Source organism: Phalacrocorax aristotelis, chromosome 13 (assembly GCF_949628215.1).
Source record: "Phalacrocorax aristotelis chromosome 13, bGulAri2.1, whole genome shotgun sequence".
NCBI classification, from domain to species: Eukaryota; Metazoa; Chordata; class Aves; order Suliformes; family Phalacrocoracidae; genus Phalacrocorax; species Phalacrocorax aristotelis.
The window spans coordinates 6,972,582-6,991,722 of NC_134288.1; the positions used below are offsets into that span (position 1 = coordinate 6,972,582).

The window sequence follows — 19,141 nt, forward strand, 5'->3', positions numbered from 1 at the left end:
GATTCCCTGGAGGGTCATCGGTGTAGGGACGTCAGTTAGGGATGACAGCCCCGTCAGTGGCAGGGACTCTGGAGCTGCTGCGCTGATTGACAGCTGTCAGACCCATGTCTGGGTCACCCAGCCCAGTAAACAATGGCTCTGGGTGTCTCTTACCTGGCATTTGGTGCTCGCAGCATCCTGCTCCATGGCTGCAAGGGGTGCATGGCATTCAGGAAAAGGTATCTTTGCTTTTTGCATCACAGCCTTGGATTTTGCGGGCATCTCAGGAAACCCCAGAGTGAGGGAGATGCTGGTGAAGGTAAAGGACAGGGCAGGCCCAGGGAGAAATGGGCCAGGCTAGCAGCCATCAAAGACCGTGCCCCAGGGCAGCGAGGTCCCAGAACATTTTTCCAGTGTGGGAAAGGGAGCAGGAGAATTCAGCTCCCTGGCTCAGGGGTGAGAACAGGATTTGGATGCTGCAGTAAGTGGCTTGGCAAGGTTGGCCTTCAGCCATCAAACAGTACTGGTGTCCCCAGCTACTAGCCGAGCCCCAAGGCTTGAAGGATTGTTCCCCTCCCAGCCCCAGCTTCGCTTGCCTGCACAGCAAAGCCATACCCTTTCTGTCAATTCAATTCCCCTCCTGTCTGGGAGAGCTTCTTGCTCCTCTGCAGTGTCTCTGATGAGCTGAGCTGAGCTGCGTCAGGTCTCAGCCAGCACAGAGACAGGCAGGTTGGCCAGCTTCTGGGTCTCTCTTACAGTTGGATTGTCCACCCTCCCTCCAGACGTTTCACCCCAGGCCCACGAAGAAGCAGGCAGCAAGGGGAGGATCCAAGGAGAAGTGTCCTGAGGGACTGCTGGGCTGCTCAAAGATTAACTTAGGCAGCTGGGAAAATCCTGGAGAAATAACGTGATGACTGAGGGAGGAGGAAAAAAACCCCATCAACCTCCACCTTGGAGGCAGCCGAAGAATTGGCTGTGGCCTGGCTTGTCTGTAGCAGCTGTTGAAATACAAAGAGGGGAAAAAACAAGCCCGTCTTTGACACGGCTTGTCCTCTCTCCCACCCTGCGACTGAAGGCAAGACTTGTTTTTCTGGGACAGAGGAAAATTTAGGAGTCTCCCGGGCAGCGAGTGCCTGGGGTGCTCCCAACTGCCTAGTGGATGGATGGAGTTTTTCTGGAGAGGCACTGGAAATGCTGGGATTGTGGTTTCCAGCGCTGCTGGCTGGTGGAGGCACGGCAGAGCCTGCAAGGCAGCACCGAGGGGTCAGAGTGCGGCCGGCTGTGCTGCTACCCTGTGCGGGGTGAACGCTGCGATCCGAGACGGGTAGGGAGTGCCAGGATGGAGGCGGGTGTGAGCTTTGCTTTTCCATTGGAATGCAAGGAGCTGAAAATAATTGCCTCTTGGTTGACTAATAAAAAAAGCCATCTCGTTTTGCAAAGGCTCATTGCAAACATCTGTGGGTTGTGGAGTTCCCAAAAGGGCGAAGAAACCTCACCCTCTTGGAGCCACTCCTGGGGGGAGGATGTACGGAGAGATTGGGGTGCTCATGGTTACAAGCCCAGGGAGTGATGGATCTGCAGGGCTCACCTTCAGAAAAAAAAAAAAAAAAGGAAGGGGGAGTAAGAGGGGGTATGAAAAGCAGCTGGCAGGAACCAAGAATAATTGTATGGCTTTGCAAAAAATTACCATGGCAATTAAAAGTGCTTTAAAATTTTTGGAGGAGAAAGGAGTAGTAAGTAAAATGGCTCGGGCTGGGTTGCAGGGTAGCACGGATGGAGGTACAGGCATCACCGAGCGCAGCCGTGGCAGATCTGCTGCAGGGGCACTGAGGGATGAGCAAAGTCCGGTGTGTCGGAAGCCAGGCATAACGGCCAGCAGGGGAAACCAGCTGAGCAAGGAACCTTGGAGGTAAGTGATGGGGGAAGCTGATTCTGCAGGGTCCCGAGTGCCAAGTGCTCGTCCCTGTGTCCAGAGCTTGGGGGACTGGAGCCACAGCAAGGCTGAGCTGCCCGTGTGCTAGTTGCTGGCTTTGCCTTCCTTCTCTGTGCTCACCTGAGGATGTGTTCAGCTGGCTCAGGAAGAAATGGTGTCCTGTGTTGCTGAAATGTCCTCTGTGGCATTTTTGACCAGGTACCAGGCATCTGCAGCCCATATTTGTCTTTGCTTTTGTGTTCCAGCCCTGGGGTTTGTGTTGCAGCCCCAGGATTTGCAGGGTGTAAACCACTGCCCTGGGTGAGACCCACTCTGGTGCCTTCACCAAGCACTAGTCTAAGATGCCGTGACAAGGACAAAGCACTTGAGATGTCACATCCCGAGGTGTCTAGACTGAGGTTACAGCGGGCTCCTTCCCTGCTGGGTGTGAGTGCCTGGTGACCTGGCCGTGGGCTGCAGGGTTTGGTGGCAGCCACCCGCCCCGGGCTCCCCACGAGCCTCGCTGGGGTCGGCAGCTGGTGCTGCCTGGTGCCAGCCCACCCTCCTCAGGGACCGCAGCCGTGCCTGGCCACCCACAATAGCTGCTTTCAGTCCAATTTCACTGAGGGGTAGAGCTCTCAGAAATATTAAGCTGCTGGAAAACAGGCATCCTTCCTTAGCTGGTTTGTTACAGCATTTAGGAAAGTTCCCATGTTGGGTCTGGGACCTTGTGTCCAGGCTGTGCTCAGCGCTGTACGGGCACAGGAGGGGTCTCTGTGCCTCCCGCTGCCACCAACCTCACCAGTATGGCAGAGCTGAGAAAACTGAGGCACAGGGAGGTGACAGCTGAGAATGAGCTGCAGCATTTCTGCAGATCAACCCATCAGCGGTGACCAGCCCCAGTGGTTTGGACCCTTCTCCTCAGGGACTAAAGAGGTTTTAAGCAGCCACCCTCCAGCTTTGGCATTTCCCTGCTCTCACAAAGCAATGTCAGCTCTGTGACTGATGGGTGGGAGAGCCCTGCGCGCACACCAGCAAAGAGCCTTCGTCCCCAGAGTGCCACCAGCCCTCGCGCAGACCAGGAGCCGCAGCCACTCAGCCCACGTCACTCCAAAACTCAGCGCAGAGGGTGCTGGGGAATTGCCTTCACAGCGGGTCAGGCGGTCACAGGGCAGACCCCACACCAGCCACATCCCTGCCCTTGGGGAGTCATAGCCTGGTGGGATCCAATGCACTTTTTGGGGGGCACAAAAAGTCCCTACCACCTAAGTTCACCTGGCTATTCCTCCATCACCTCCCCACTGCTGTCAGGCCCATGGAGACCTGGAAAGCCTTGGTTTTCTTAAAGCCTCTGTTTTTTTGTGCTTTTAACCCCTGCTCTGTTTTTTCATCCCACTGGAGATAACGCAGGGCAGAGGAGCCCCTAGGGCTTGGCCACCCACTCTCTCCCTTTATGTCTTGTTAAGGCTTCACTGTGGGCTTTGGTGGTGCTTCTGTAAAATGGTGCTCGGTACTTCTTTGCATCCCAAAGCTTTCTTAAGGCCAGGAGGAAAAAAAAGGCAAAAAAAAAACCCCCAAAAAACCCAAAAGGCAGAAAGCGACAATGATGGAGGTGGAGAGGTAAAACAGGGCTGCAGGCAGGGGCTGCTGGGGTGCAGGGTACCCACACCCTGGGACTCTGCAGCAGCGCAGGGGAAGGGCAGGGAGGGCTGGAGGCTGGGAGAAGGGGAGGGAAAGCCACCACCCTGTGGTGACAGGTCTGTGGAGCCCCCAGGGCTGCACCCAGGACTGCCAAGGGTGGATGCGACAGGCAGGCTGGGCTCTCTGCAGCATACAGCACGACACAGCAGTAGCTTGGAGGATTTTGCAGGAGGATGAGTGGCATTAGCTGTCCCAGTAAGAAATGCTACCTTCCCCTGCTTGCCCAGGGGCATGGGCTGGTTTGCGCAAGAAGTCCCTGTGTTCCAGCCTGGTCCCAGTCCCAGGTTGCACAATGAAATTAGTTCACCCAATTTCATTTTTCCGAAGTTCGCAGTTATTGAGGAGCAGCTAAAATATCCCTCCAAGTCCCCCAAAGCCTCAGGTTCTGGTGAAGCCTCATTCCTCCACGGAAGCACCACACACCAGCACCTTCCACATTCCTCCCAATCTGAACCTGGCCAAGGTGCACCCAGTCTTACATCCAGGAGTAATTAAGTAATTGCAACACAGCAATTATCACCCTACCCACCCTTCATGGTCCTAGTCCATATGATCCTATAGCAATCCCTATAGCCCTATGGAGGAGGGAGAAATTAGTATCTAGCACAGGTTCCCTGGCAAGAAACTTCCCAACTCTGGACTGTCCTCAGCCCGGCCATGGCTGTGTGAGGATGCTCTCCAGCCATTGCAAGACAGATTTTTCCCATAACTGCACACTCAGCCTCTGCGAGCTCCTTTCCAGAGGGGTCAGTCTCCCCTGGGGTCCTGAGAGCTGGGGCTTTCTCTAGTTTGTGCCCTGAGGGGTTAAACGCTGGGCGATCTGGTCTGGAAAATGAAAGGCCTGTCCTTGGAACTTCCAGCCTGGTGGGTTGGGCTGCAGTGGCCTTGCGGGATGATGGGTGGGAGAAGGAGGGAGGAAGGCTCTCCATCAGCGCAAGGCAGTTGGCAGCTCAGCCCGGAGCTGCTGGAGCAAACGAGCTGGCTGCAATGAGACACAGCTGCTCCATGCAGGTGTCAGCTGCCTCCCCGGATCCACCCTCTGGCCTCCCAGGAGCCCTCATAGGCTCGGCGGGAGGCACAGCACAGGGACTGGGTGCTCTTTGGGAGACAGGGCCCTCCCCTTGCTCAGGTGAGCAACAGGAAGCAGGGAGAGGAGGACCTGAGGGTGAGCGAGCATTACTGCTGGCAGAGGGCAGCGCCTGGGGTTTCTGAGCTGGGTCCCCCAAAGTTGAGGAGGTGCTGAGGTCCAGCAGCTGCCCAGGTAACAGGGAAGGTCCCCAGCAGTTTGTAGTGTGTGACGGATGGGGAGCGTGGATGTGCAGGGTGGGAAGGGTGTGCTGTTTGTGGGGTGGCCTGGCTTGCTGCTGCCTAGAAGCAGAGCAGGCTGGTGTTAGCAAACTATTTGGTTTATTTTGGAAGGCTGAAGAGATGGATGTGAGCTGTGTTGCCTCCATGGGGGAGGATTTCCTGCTTTCTCCTCTGCAGGAGCTGTGTGGTGAAGGACTGTGAGGCTGCTGGGGTTGAGGGGTGGGGATGCCCTGTTCCTCTGTAGGGTTTATTTGTTGAATGTGGCTTGGTGTCCTTGGGGTGGCTTGAAAACCCTTTCTCCTGCCCTGTCCACCTGTTAATCTGTTTCCAGGGTGTAACTTATTCTTTATCTCCCTAATGGACCTGTTCTATATGTGGTAGGGCTGAGAGCTCTGAGAAGTCTGAGACTCTTCTCTCTGTTCTCTGCCTGCCTCCAGTTGTCCTGGGTGAAATCCACATGCAGTTAAACTTGCTGAGCTGAAAACTGTACCAGTGTCCCGAGCTCTGTGACCGACTGGGTCCCCAGCAACATGCAGGCAGGTGCCTGGGGAGGGGGCGGCTGCATATTGAGGCAATGAGGGATGAAGTCCCATGGTGGGCACGCTGGCTTTGCACAAGGGATGTGGCCCTGGCACGAGGGGCTCAGCAGCATGTTTCACTGTGTGGCTGTAGCACAGTGTCAAGCCCTCGTACCTTGCGTTCACTGTGAAGGTACTGCTTGGTGTAGGGCTGTTCCTGGGGACTCCTTCCAAACCCTGCAGGCCATTTTCCCTATACGCTTTTCAGGTCTGTCTCAATGTATGCCCTAGCCAGGAGCCCATCAGCGCTGACCTGGGAGCATCGGGGTCAGCCTGATAGTTCCTCTTCTCCGAACCCCCCACCCTCTGCAGCGAGGAGCTCTCCCCTGTTTGCTGCCAGGCCCTGCAGCACAGCAAGCTGGAGGGCTGCCCGCAACAGCAGCGATGCCTGGGAAAGCTGGGCTCAGCAGGTTGGTGGGTGGCCCTGTGACCCTGGCCCCACTCACAGCAGAGCTGATGGAGGCACCGAAGCTTCTGGAGCTGGCTAGTGCTTCCCTCCATCCTCTACCCAGGGAGCATCTGGGCTTTGGGCTTATTCCTGACTCTCTGGGAGAGGTGGGGGGGACGGGACATGGAGCAGGGACTGCATCTGCCCCCTCAGGCCACCTTCCCAGAGGCATGTCTGGGAACAGGACGGGGCTGAGCTTGTGCAAAATGGATTGGAGAGGCTGGGTGCCTGCTGGGGCAGAGGACTCATCAGGTGGCCCCTGCTTGTCCTCATCCCTTTGGGTAAGGAGCCAACTCTCACTAGCTACCCCTTGGGTTGGGTGTACACTGGGGGCTGTGCTGAGAGCCACCAGGGACAACATGCCATCATCTGGTCGTGCTATCAACACAAGAGGCTTCTCTTAGTTCAGCTGTGGTCCTTCTGAAGTGGTCATCTTGTGTCCTCATCCTCTTCTTGGGACAAGGTGGGGTGCAGAGCTGGCAGCTCGGGGAGCTGGGCTCAGCCTCTGTGGTTCCCAGCCTCTGGTGCGATGCACTGACACTGTTGTCCTGCTGATGCCGGGTGCTGAGCAAACCGAGCAAGGGGCTCCTCTGGCCCAGGGGCTGGGACCAACACTCAGCACTCTGACATAGATTTGCAAGAAAATATTCCCGGGATTTCGGTGTATTGATCAGGAGGCAGCTTCCAGTGGTGGCCTGCAGGACTGGGGGCTGCATGAGAGCCTTTGGTGCCTGTGCTACCTTGTGTGGCTGGAGGCATGGCTGTGCTGTGAGACCCAGCATGGACCACACAATTCTCCATGGTCCTTGCAGCCACACCTCCCCTCCAGTGTGGCGGAGGGGAATTGTTTCTACTTGGGAAGTGAGCAGCTGGAGGATGTGAGCAGGCGAGTGGATGAGCAGGAAGCAGGCAAGGCTGTCCTACATGTTCTTGCTAATGAAAACCACGAGCTGTGCAACCTCAGAGTGCAGCAATGCCCTGTGAAAACAGCATTGCAGAGCTGTGCGGGTGTCCTCTGGGCAGCACAGCCCCTTTGCTGGGATTCCCTGGCCAGGTGGATGATGGAGACCAGGGAGTTCTGGCTTCAACAAGGGCCACGTCTGGCTGGTTTGGCAATGCCTAGGTGCGGTGCCTTCCCCTCCGAGTGGGAAACGTTAGGTTTGGAATTTGTTCATAGCAAGCATGTGGTGTATGCAGCAGCAACTCACACTTCCCACCTCTCTACCCTGAGGGGATTTTTAAGGACAGTGCAGGGCAGGAGGTCTACTGGGAATGAAATTCTTGTTTGAACAGGATATTGACAACTTGTTGCTGTGAGGTAGTATTTGCCTCCCCCCACGAGGGGCAAATGCGATGGTGCATCCCAAAGGCAAAAGTCTCTCTCTTCCAGGTTGGATGCAATAACTAGTGCTCTGGCTTCTGTCCTGTTTTCTGGTGCTCTCAGAGGCTCTGGCTGATCTCCATCAAGGCCCTTCATGTGTTTGCCTCAGTTTCCCTAGAGGCTTAACTGTCCCCATGATGGGGCTGTGTTTGCAGCTGTGAAGTGACTCTCCTAGAGTAAATTCACATTGCATTTAGCTGCTGGAGCCCTTTTCCACCCCACCTGAGTCTATTCCTGTCTCCCACTTGCAGTCTCAAACAATGAACTACGTGGGGCAGCTTGCTGAGACTGTCTTCATCACGGTGAAGGAGCTATACCGGGGTCTGAACCCCGCTACCCTGACGGGCTGCATTGATGTGGTCGTGGTGAGGCAGCCCGATAACTCCTTCCAGTGCTCCCCATTTCACGTGCGCTTTGGGAAGCTGGGTGTGCTGCACTCCAAGGAGAAGGTGGTAAGTGCTGCCTGCTCTGGGACTATGCTTCCTCTCTGGTGTCTCCAGACCTAGGATATTCCATAACCCACAGGTTAGAGAAGAACTTTGAGGGGAATGGGAGCCCTGTTGAAAGGGATGCTTGCCAATTTTGAGATGGGATGCATCAAATGGAACCCAGCCTCTTCTAGGGAGGACTGTTCTTCCCAGAAAAACTGGGAGAGGTCCCTTACCTCAAAGGCTGGGTAGCTGTCAGCCCTGGGAGAAACCACATCTCCTCCTCTCCCTGGGAAACTGTGTTCCTGTATGCCGATGGGTGAGTGGGTTCAGATGGACAGGCTGCTTCTGCCCCTTGCCAGGTTGACATTGAAATCAATGGGGAGCCTGTGGACCTGCACATGAAGCTGGGTGACAACGGAGAGGCGTTCTTCGTCCAGGAGTCAGAGGAAAATGAGGTTGGTGATGAAGAGGTGCTGCTGGTCTGTGTCCTGCTGCGACCACCTGGAAATGCAGGCTTGAGGTGGAAGGACCAAGTCTGGGCTGCTTTCCTTCCCCAAGGTGACTCCATTATCACCTCTAACATTTTTTGTGTCTGGAAAGGTTCCTACTCACAGGACCTTGTAACCAGTGTGGAGGATTTGGGCAGTAGAGCACCCTGAGGGAGCATTAGACTGAGTATCTTCATCCCAAACTGTCCTCCCTCCCTGGGCATGGCTGCTGGCCAGCCAGGCAGATATCTCGGGGCTTGGCCTCTTGGGGGATCTTGTGACAGGGATGAGAGTGGGTTGGATGCTGTGGCAGGCTGCCCACTCTACTGGGAAGCGGGATGAGACTAGTTGTGGCCTCAAGAAGCCTTGGCAGATCTCTCCCAGGCTGACTTGTGGTTGCTGCTAGTTTGGGCTGGGTTTGAGAGCAAGGAGAGGGCTCTAGAGCTGAATCCCACTTGCAGCCTTTGTAATTCTGGTCTTGTGGTGCCATCTCCTGCCTGCCTCTCCTTGCCTGTGCTAAAGATGTCTTTAGCTTGTGGCTGGATAACCCTGTTTTTGTGGGTTTTGCTTGTATTTTTTAACTCGCATGTTGCACGTACAAAACCTTTCCTTCTGAGCCTAACTACAAAACCACCCCCAAGCTGAGGGCTTGGTTTTGGTTGTGCTGGTGGCGTATGTTGCATAGATGACAGCCATGAGCTGCCAGGCTGCAAAAGAGGAAGCTGGACCTGATGGGCTTTTCCATCCCTGTTGCAGGGCAGCATCCCTTCTTGCCTCTGCACGTCCCCCATCCCCACTGAGGAGAGCCCAGAGGATGCTGCTCAGCCCTCTCATGGGCAGGAGGTCTCCAGTGCTGAAGCGACCCTGCGCAAAAGGAGGCGACGCAGGAGGAAGCCCAAGCGGAAGGAGGTGTTGGACTCCAAGTTAGAAGGCTGTGAGGAGACCGAAAGTGAGGTATCTGTGGAGGAGCCGTGCAAGCTGCCAGCCCCCAGGTGAGTGGTTTGGTCTGGGCAGGATGGTGCAGTGGGTCGAGCCTGTAGGTTTGCTTGGTGATGCCCAGCAGTACTGAAACACAGGAACAGTGTTTTGAGTTGGACCCCAGCCTCCTGTGGAGTAGAAAGCCAGTGGAAATGATGAAGTTGTGTATTGCCAGCTTTCCAGGTGAGGAGGCTGGTGCCTGGGAGTAGCATAACTGACCTCTTTCCTCCTTTGCAGTGATTCAGTATATTTCTCTTTCACTGATATCCCTGAAGAAGAAACTGGGACGTTACAGTCCCCGGAGATGCACCCTTATTCTGATGGGGAGCTGGCCTCTGTGGACAGGTAATGGATAGAGCCAAGGCAATCTGCTTGGCTTTGGTGACAGCAGGGGATGTGCCTTGCGGCTGGGGAGGCAGTAAGGAAAAGGAATTTGGGGGTGTCAGGAGAGGAGGGTTTTCCTGGCCTGATATGGTGTGGCTGGAAGAAAACTTAGAGCCTGTGAGGGATACTTCTGGCCATGGTCACAGATGCAAGAAGCCTGCATGCACAGGGCTCTCCTGCCTCTGCTGCTGAGCTGCTTCTGGACAACTGGTGGCATTAACACTTTGCTTCCTTGGGCCTCAGCTTCCTATAGGTCTTGCTCATTTGTAAAGAATAGTCTTATGGGGCAGAACTGACTCCTTGGGAAATCAACCTTACAGGATTCTTGGCCCTAAATGTCCTTGCAGTAATAGGAAAGTATGGGGCTGCAGGGTAGATGAGGTCCAACATTACCTTCTCTTCTTGTAGCCCCAGCCTGAGCCATCCATCTTCTCCCAAAAGCGACTCTGAGCTGGAGATCAGACCGCAGGAGAGTTTTGCTCTAGGGGCTGAATCCCACGTGCAGTGGACCTGGGGAAGGCTCCCTCAGGTGAGTTCCTGCTCTTGCTCTCTTGCAGGATGGTGCCCCTGTGCTCGGCCCTGGTGAGGCCGCACTTCAAGTACTGTGTTCAGTTTTGGGCCCCTCACTACAAGGACACCGAAGCTGGTGAAGGGTCTGGAGAACAAGTCTTTTGAGGAGTGGCTGAGGGAGCTGGGGTTGTTCAGTCTGGAGAAGAGGAGGCTGAGGGGAGACATTATTGCTCTCTACAACAACCTGAAAAGAGGTTGTAGCGAGGTGGGGGTTGGACTCTTCTCCCTAGTAACAAGCGATAGGACGAGAGGAAATGGCCTCAAGCTGCGCCAGGGGAAGTTTAGGTTGCATGTTAGGAAAAACTTCTTTACTGAAATAGTGGTCAGGCATTGGAACAGGCTGCCCAGGGAAATGGTTGAGTCTCCATCCCTGGAGGTATTTAAAAGAAGGGTAGACGTGGTGCTTGAGGATATGGTTTAGTGGTGGACTTGGCAGTGATAGAGTCCAACTGCTAACCTATCTTAAGGGTCTCTTCCAACCTTAACAATTCTATGATTCTAAAGTAGAGGTGGCTGTGGCCAGGCAGCCTTAGAGGGGTTGACCTCTTTTGCCTGGTGCTTTGGGCAACTTCCCATCCTCAAACCTGTTCTGCTTTCTTTGAGGTGAATAAATCAGAACGAGTTGAACCAGCAAAGCCAGCAAAGACCTTTGCTACTGCAGCAACTACTGTCTCTGTGACACCAGTCCCAGTGGATGAGACAACTCATCTTGTTGCCACCTCTGAAGGTTTGGGAGGAGGTCCAAGCCCAGTGGGACACCAGGGTGTACCTTGTTTCTCCGCTGTGTCTGTTGTTGAGCCAACACTTGCACCCCAGGATGGGAACATCCTCCCCAGGCTGAAGGACATCCCCAGTGCTGTGGGGAAAGAGAGCTTGCTGGAGGCCGCCTCAGCCCCACAAGAGAAACAGGAGGGAGGCAGGAGTGTTGTACCAGAGGTTCAACCAGATGTGGAGCCCTTTGAGGGAGCCACCGCTCTGAGGCAGGTGGGCTCAGAGGGCCCTGAGCCCCAGCTGGAAAGCCAGAGGAGACAAGGTGAGTGGGTGACTGGTGCTCCTGGAAGTGGTGTTTGAGCCTGCAGATGTATCTGACTTGGATGGGGGACTAGGCTATTAATTCAGTGTAACTCCTTCATGACTGCCCTGGGTATTCCAGGTGTGATATATTTGCTTTGCTGTCTCCATGTGCTACCAGCTCCTTTGCTTTGAAGAGACATTCCTCAGGTGTCCTCTCTTCAGTGATCACCCAGCTCCCCAGGAAGGCTTTCTTGCCTTAATCTCCTCAAGTCCATCCTTAGATGTCTCTGCTTTTGCGAGCTTAGAAGATTTCTCAGCAGTTTAGACCATACCTTAACTTGGAGTGTCTAGCAGCACCTGGCCTGACTTGTGTCTTCATCCTGAGCACGCCAAGTCAGGTGGAAAATCATACAGAGCAAAGCATGCATGTCTTCCTTGACAACGTATTTAAGGACTTTTATGTTGCTACCTGTCCTAACCAACCTTACTCTTCCAGCCAGCATAAATTCAGAACAAAATCATCTCCCTGAAGAGATGCTTGGAATTCCTTACTGCACAAAGAGGGAGTTCACAAAGTGTTATCTTGCATGCTGCTAGCTTCAGATGGCACCTTCAGATTGTCATAGCAGAATGTAGGCAGGACTTTGGCCTGTCCTTTGTGTCCTCTTGGCAAGTGGTCTTATGCCAGTGCAGGTGTCTTGAGGTACTTCTGTTGATCTAAGGCAGCTTTTCAAGTAGGAGAAGCAATGCACTCTTATTTGATATATGAATATGATATAGAGAAATGCTGTTGGCTTTCTCAATAGATGCTGAGATGGTTGGAAAGGTGATTCAGCTAAACTGTCTCCCTTTTGTCTGTGCATTGAGGAACCATCAAAACAAGTCCTCACTTGGGTCCCAGTGATGTTTACCTGGAAGACCTCTCCAGCCTGGATGAGGAGCAGGTGTCTCTCTATTTCCCCAGGAGGTATGGGTTGCCCCAGCTGGCCAAGCTCAGACCTCCTTGAACAATTCCCTTACAGCACAGGATGGAGGTATGTCTAAAGATATTGCCTGATGTTGCCACTGTTTCTTCTCTTGCTGGTAGTGATGTAGAGCAGAGTTCAAAGCCTGTGGCAGACCCCAGCAACCCTCTGTGTGTCCAGCTGCCATCTGAGTTGCCCACTGACAGCCCCACGGACTCCAACTCAGATTTGATGCCCACAATTGCCCTGTCACTCTGTGGAGGCCTGGGGGGCAGCAAGCAGATCTCTTGTGGTAGGTGGGAGGGGAGGTGAATCTGCTGTCCTGAAATTTATTATATACACCAGTGGCATGACACAGCCTCTGTCCCACCAGAGAAGTTCATGGAGCACATGGTGTCCTACCAGCAGTTTGCTGAGAATCCAGGACTCATTGATGACCCAAACCTGGTGATACTGATCAACAAGAAGTGAGTGGCTTGCTCTTCCTGCTGCTTCATCCCACAATGACCAGGGTGGCCCCTCTGTTCCTACAGAAACACTCTTGTAGGAGTGTGACTCCATCCCAGGCAATGACTATACTGCAGTAATTGTGGGAGGGAACCTTCAGGCCATGCTGCAGGATGGTGATCTGGAATCACCCCTTGCTCTGGGAGTGGTGATGTTCCCATCCCTCTTGCTTCTTCCAGGTATTACAACTGGGCAGTGGCTGCTCCCATGGTCCTGTCCTTGCAGGCTTTCCAGAGGAACATTCCTGAGGTCAGTGGCCCAACACACTTACTGGCCATGCTTCTCAGCAGGGCTTGAAGAGTGCAGTGGGGTTTCAGGAGGCCAAGCTGCCCACTGGGGGCTTTGCAGGCACTCTGGGGCAGAGCTGAATATCAGTCCAGCCCACAAACCCTGAAGTCTGGCCTTTTGCCCAGAGGTACCTCCAGGTGACTTTTTGATACCTGGGTACCACTGACACCTGGAGAGCAGAGATTTACTTGTCAAAAATCTCCTATTCTGATGGCTGTATCTGTGCAAGGCTGACCAGATCCAGGGGCCCTGGCAGTCTGGAGGATTTAGGGCTGTGTGAGTCTGCTCCAGGGCTCTGTAGACCTGGCTGGGGTTGTATGGAATACGGCATCCAGATTTTTTTTTTTGTCCCAAGCTGCATGAAGGGAACAAGTCACTGTACCCTTCACCCCCAAACCATCTCAGCTCACAGTGTGTCAGGAGTCACACATCTTATCCTGTGAACAATTTTGCAAAGGAATCCTTGCCTGGACAAGGGTCTCCTTAGCCTGTTGGTAGCTGAGCCTCCCTGGGCTGAGGACTGACTTCCTCCCATCTTCTGCCACGTTCACAGAGCACCATTGACCAACTGGTGAAGGAGAAGATGCCAAAGAAAGGCAGCAGGTGGTGGTTCTCCTGGAGGAGGAAAGAATTCCCAGTAGAGGAGGTGTGTTTGCAGTGGTGGCTGTGACAACCACGTCCCCATGGGACAGACATTATTCTCGTGGCTGGCAGGGGTGGGGGTAGGAGAGCAGCAGGGTCCTGGGGATGGCCTGGGGCTGAGTACGAGAACAGCCAGAGGGACCTGTTGGCAAGGTGACTTCTGAAGGTTGCTGCTGTCCCCTCAGGTCTGTTAATGCCTGAACAGCAGAACAATGCCTGGTAATGTGGACCTTGTAATGCTGAGACCTCTTGCCATGTGCCTCTTATGGCACAGCCCAGGCACCATGTGTCCTTGCTGGTCTCCCTGCCCCACCCTGCCTGTGCTTCCTTTTCCATGGGGCAGTGTCCTTGTGAAGGCAGGGTGATGCATTGCCACCTCATTTCTGGTATCGCTGCTCCAAGTGGTGGTAAAGCAAAGCAGCTCCTGCCCTTGGCACTAATGTGCTGATGACACCACTCTCTGCCTGCAGCAGCAGTCAAGGCCAGGGAAAGCCAATGTGGGGATGCTGCAGCCCAACCCTGCTCAGCAGAGGTGAGTGCCTGCCTCCCAGTTTGCCTTTAGGAGTCTGTGCGTGCTCCTGATCTCCTCTTCTCCTAAATGACCAGTTATTCCCAAGTCTACCTAATGTATGAGGACAGAAAGCTTTAAGGCTCTGGCTGACCCTGGTCCAGCCAAGCTCCTCTGTGGTGGGTGGGTTGTCCTGGGTTCCCTCCAGAGCTCCCCTGGTGCTCATGATGAAAGCTGTGATCTGCAGAGTAAAGCCAACATGCTCTTCCCACCTTTGTATAGGCAGGAGGAAGAGGGGTCATCCAGTGATGATGAGCCCCTGCATCCTGGGGACATGTTAGCAATGGATGCCCCTGCACAGAAATCTGTGCCAACCTACAAGAAAACCCTGCGGCTCTCCTCCGAACAAATTGTATGTACTGTACTTTCCTCCTCCTTCACTGCCTGCTTGTATGTGTAGGGGTGACCAACCGTTAAAAAAGGGTTTACTACTCCTGACCTCAAGTTTTCATAGGCCATCCAAGTATTTCGGTCTGGGTGGCCACCCTGTAGAGGTTTGGGGTTTCTGGTCAGCCCAGGTGGCAGTCTGTCCTCTGGCAAACCTTGGCCTGGTATGAATTGGTGCTGGTGTACCACTTCTGTTCCCCCTCTGCCACAGGGAAGACTGAAACTGCAGGATGGCCCCAATGAAGTGGCATTCAGTGTAACAACTCAGTACCAGGGCACCTGCCGCTGCGAGGCCACCATCTACCTGTGGAACTGGGATGACAAGGTGGTGATCTCAGACATCGATGGCACCATCACCAAGTAAAGAGCTCTATTCCCACCCCACATCCCTGCTCCCCCCTCTTATGGGAAAGTGTACTTTCAAGGCTAGTGTAAGCAGCCAGGAGGGACCACAAATCACATCGTCTTCTGGACAACCACCAGGCTGGATCATCCTAACCTGGTTGTCTTCCTTTCTAGGTCAGATGCTCTTGGGCACATCTTGCCGCATCTGGGAAAAGACTGGACTCATCAGGGGATTGCTAAGCTCTTCCACAAAATCCATCTGTATGTATTGGATCAATGGAAGCCAAGGGGAAGTGGGAGGGTGATGGTCGAGGGGCCTAGTGGGAGTCAGTCAGGGCTCCTTGATCACTGATGCTGGCCAAAATAGCCTCACGTTCTGCTGTCAGTGATGGCTGATGCTTGCTGTGCTGTCTAGGTGATGTTAGGGGGTGAAAAGCAGGGGCCTTCTCCTGGGCACTGGGAGCAGATGCTTGCATTGCCTTCCCTGGGAGGACTGTGTGTCGGTGGAGGCTTTGCTGGGGAGATGTAGCCAAGCACTGAAGGAGATGAGATTTCACCTGAGAGGCCACAGGCACAGCCCAGGTGCCTTTGGGTCACGGTGCAGCAGTGGCACGGGGGTGCACCCAGCATTTGGGTGTCGGTTGCCCCCCTGGGTGCCTGGCTACACCTTCCCATGGCCCCAGGGGACCGCTGCACCCTGAGGTGCGATGCTGTCCCTGCACCCGGCGAGGCTGGCAGCGGGTCCCCGCGGAGCCCGGCCTCCAGCTCCGTCCCTGGCACCTGTGGCCACTAAGAGGCACTGTGGGTCCGCGGATGGTTCGGCCCAGCCTCGGCGTGGGGGACGCGGGGCTCCCACTCCCCGGGGCGCTGGGGGGCTGCGGGCGCGCTGCTGCGGGGCTGGGGCTGCCCTCGCCGACACCGGGGCTGCCTCCTGCTACCTCCGATCCCGCAAGGGCAGCGTACCCCCTCTGTCCGAGGTGCCCATCCAGCCGCGCTGGCTGCTTGAGGGTCTGCGGGGGCTGTGTCCAGCTCCCTACAAGCCACATGCAGCCCGGTGTGATGAAGGTGCTGGCCTGGGGCTCCGTCCGGGTACACGAGCCCCAAGCAGCCATGGGCGCTTTGCAGCAGGATGGGCGTGCAGCTGCTGGGAAGGGAAGGGAGGAAGGTACGGGGTCCCCCTTCAGTGCCACTCCCCAGCAGTGAGGAAGATGGGGATCAGTTTTAGCCTGGGTTCCTGGGTGAGTCCTGCTGTTTGGGCTTAAGCCAGGTACTCTACCTCCTCCTCTTCTTCGGAGGAGGGAAGGTGCCATGTCCAGGACAGCTCAGAGCGGTTCTCTGTGCTTTCTCTAGGAACGGCTACAAGTTCCTTTACTGCTCAGCCAGAGCAATTGGCATGGCGCACATCACCAAAGGCTACCTCAAGTGGGTTAATGAGCAAGGCTGTGCCCTCCCCAAGGGCCCCATCCTGCTCGCCCCCAGCAGCATCTTCTCTGCCTTTCACAGGTACTGCGTCCTCTCCTCCTCCCCAGCCCTGCACCTCCCGTGTCCTTGGGGATGGCATCCCCCTTCCCCAGCTCAATGCTGAGGGATGTCCCAGCCCTAAACTGGCCTCCTTGGTGCAGGGTGCCTTTCATAGGATGCAGTAGGGGAACGGCCTGCCCTCCCCAGAGAGCTTCATGGTGAAGCTCCTGATGCGCAAAAACCTCTCTTACCCTTCAAATCACTTCTTTGAGCCCCGGACAGCCTGGCTCCCCACAGTCCTGGCCAGCTGATGCCACTCTAACTTCTGCTCTGTCCATGTGTGTTGTGCGGCAGGGAGGTGATTGAGAAGAAGCCAGAGGTGTTCAAGATCGCCTGCTTGATGGACATCCAAAAACTGTTTGCCATGAAGCTGCCCTTCTACGCAGCCTTTGGGAACAGAGCCAATGTGAGTGGGTCCCCTGGGGAGGAGGGAGGGCTCAGGCTGGGGTGGTGGCGATGGTGCCTTCCTGCAGCTCTCACACCTTGCTGGCCTTCCTTGGGCAGGATGTATATGCTTATAAACAAGTGGGCCTGCCAGAGAGCCGCATATTCACGGTCAACCCCAAGGGAGAGCTGATCCAGGAGCTCACAAAGAACCACAAGTCAACGTAAGCGATGTGCTTGTTAACCTGGCTTTAACCCAGAGAAGCATCTTATGGGGTAGAAAAGCAAATAAACCCCAATGACCCCAATGCAACTCCTTTCTTACCCCCATAGGTACGAGCGGCTGTCAGAGCTGGTGGAGCTGATCTTCCCTCCCCTGGGACAGAGTGGGAATGTTGCTCTGGTGTGTCCAGAGTACAGCCACTTTGCCTACTGGAGACCTCCACTTCCTGCTGTTGACTTGGATGCCTTCTCCTGACCCCCTTACCTGTAGAGTCCTGACCAGGGCTCTCCTGTATGCCCTCTGCCAGGACCGGATGCTCCAGGTGCATCTCTTCCTCCCTGTTTGCTGCTCAGGCATTTTGTACTTCTAATACGGGTCATCTTCTGCACTAGAAGCACCCCTTCTCAGGAGGCTGGGGGGGGGCATAAGAGGGAGCTCTGAGTCTTAACAAAAAGTCCATTTACTAAACTAAAAATCCTGTAAGCTGGGTCTCTTCTTAATGTTCTTAACACCTTTAAAACCTGGCTCTTTTTTAAAGGTGGTGGTGGGTCACTTATTTATTGATGAGCCTCTGGCAGAGCTATTGCTACCTCTAGTATGACCAGTGCTCCCAGTCAGTCTAGCTACCTGCAGTTTGGTAGCCAATGGAGTGAAGATGTCCTGTAGCTTAAACTCCCTAAAGTGGATGGAAGCTGTTGGGGTTTTGAGTGTTCTTTGCTAATAACATTAATAAATAGTGCCTTAATCCAGGCTGTTTCTTGTCCACTGTAGCCCTGTGCATGGAAGTGGGAGCCAGGCTCTGTGTCCTTTTACAAACATGGTGGGTTTATTCTGCCAAAGTGCCCTGCCAAGAGGGTTCTTGGTGGAGTCGGAGGTAGAACCTGCTGCTTCCTGGGCCTGTGGAGCAGCTGCACCAAAAAAGGACTCTTATTTTTCACCTACTACCTACTTCAGGTAATGCTGCAAAACTGGCTTAATTGAGGAAGCAAACCCTGGCTTTATGTGTGTGTGCACGTGGGTGAATCTCCCCTGTGCCAGCAGCCTGCCACAATCTTGTGCCAGGGCAGGAGCTTATTCCTGTGCCCCTGTATTGGAGCACTCAAGGAAAGCTCAGCTGTCCTAAAGCAGGGTTTGGTTGGGGTTCAACCAGCCTGCCCCCATCCCACGTGGGGGACTTATCTGAAACCTGTGGGCCAGCATTGCTGTGTGTTCAGCCAGCCTGGTGCCTCTGCTGTGGGTGCTCCCAGCTGTAACTACATAAAATAAAACAGGTGTGAGTGCTGCTGGCCGCCTCCTTCCAGTTTGGCATCCAGCTTCTCCTTCCCTGACCACTGGGTGTGAGTGTAAATCATCTTCTAGTCTGCCTGCCTGCTCTAACTAGCTCTAGCTCCCTGTCTTAACCTAGTTCTGGTCTTATGCTGCTTTTCTTAAAGCCACCCAAGTCATTTTGATCCTGGAAACCTCAGCAAGAAATACTTTATTTTTTTTCCTTTTCAGTACAAACACTTTTTCAGCTTTTAAAATCTGAACAAATGTACAAGGCTTTTAAAAACAATAAAACACAGCCTTTTAACAAGATCAGTTATCAACTGCCTCGGGAAGCTGCCCCTGCAAGGACAACGGCGTGGGTGCCATCTCCTTCCCTCTCCGCAAGCAAAAGAAAATGCCCTATTTTATACAAAGTTTCTTTCACTCTTTAAACATGAATAGCTGAGAACTGAAATACAAACTGTCTGTAGCTTCAAGTGACTAGTCAGGAATAGTCCAATCATAGCACCATTTTCTGGAAGGTCAGACTTCTTCCTTGTCCTAGTTTTGTTAGGGCCAGTCCTGGCTCCCCTGTGCTGGAGGAAGCTGTTGCTGTTCAGCTGCTCTCTAACCCAGCCCTGGCCTGCAAAGGGGTAAGCCTGGCCCTTGGCTTAATTTTCTCTTTGGTTGCTGCAGCCCTTTTTCTCCCTGGTGTGAGAGGGTGGGGAGGGGGCTTGGGCAGGTTGCTGTTGTGGGGTGAGGGTTCCCCTGGCCCATCACAGTGCTGGCTTGAGACTCCTTCCATGGGCTGGGGAAAAAAAAGAAAAGTTTTATTGTCTAAGCACAGGTTTTTCAGGCTGCCTGAAAGAAGCTGTAGGTTGGTCCTCAGCT

The 19,141-nt window shown here is 54.3% G+C and overlaps 2 protein-coding genes across 4 annotated transcripts in view; both read left to right on the top strand.

The window, feature by feature from the left end:
• RPN2 (ribophorin II) overlaps nucleotides 1–19,141 on the top strand; it is a 127,688-nt gene that overhangs the window by 2,218 nt on the left and 106,329 nt on the right. The window lies entirely within an intron of this gene.
• LPIN3 (lipin 3) lies at nucleotides 1,839–17,752 on the top strand. 3 transcript variants are annotated; one of them, XM_075108705.1, is made up of 20 exons: nucleotides 1,839–1,888; nucleotides 7,559–7,759; nucleotides 8,098–8,193; nucleotides 8,983–9,218; nucleotides 9,442–9,549; nucleotides 9,997–10,117; nucleotides 10,762–11,191; nucleotides 12,040–12,139; nucleotides 12,260–12,429; nucleotides 12,511–12,604; nucleotides 12,824–12,893; nucleotides 13,486–13,578; nucleotides 14,045–14,106; nucleotides 14,365–14,494; nucleotides 14,741–14,889; nucleotides 15,049–15,135; nucleotides 16,225–16,377; nucleotides 16,690–16,801; nucleotides 16,900–17,003; nucleotides 17,113–17,752. In XM_075108705.1, exons 2-20 carry the CDS (start codon nucleotides 7,568–7,570, stop codon nucleotides 17,255–17,257), a joined length of 2,652 nt encoding a protein of 883 aa, XP_074964806.1. In that variant the 5' UTR covers nucleotides 1,839–1,888; nucleotides 7,559–7,567; the 3' UTR covers nucleotides 17,258–17,752. The 3 variants fall into 3 exon arrangements, with proteins under 3 accessions (XP_074964806.1, XP_074964805.1, XP_074964807.1); XM_075108704.1 differs by lacking the exon at nucleotides 1,839–1,888 and adding an exon at nucleotides 4,716–4,853; XM_075108706.1 differs by lacking the exon at nucleotides 1,839–1,888 and adding an exon at nucleotides 4,771–4,853 and having other exon boundaries at nucleotides 14,048–14,106.

Bases quoted from the DNA above. Each gene is read 5' to 3' on its own strand.
- LPIN3 (XM_075108705.1), top strand. From the start codon at position 7,568: ATGAACTACGTGGGGCAGCTTGCTGAGACTGTCTTCATCACGGTGAAG. The intron at 13,579-14,044 runs GTGTGTTTGCAG...CTCTGCCTGCAG, and splicing joins AAGAATTCCCAGTAGAGGAG to CAGCAGTCAAGGCCAGGGAA. The intron at 17,004-17,112 runs GTAAGCGATGTG...TTACCCCCATAG, and splicing joins ACAAAGAACCACAAGTCAAC to GTACGAGCGGCTGTCAGAGC.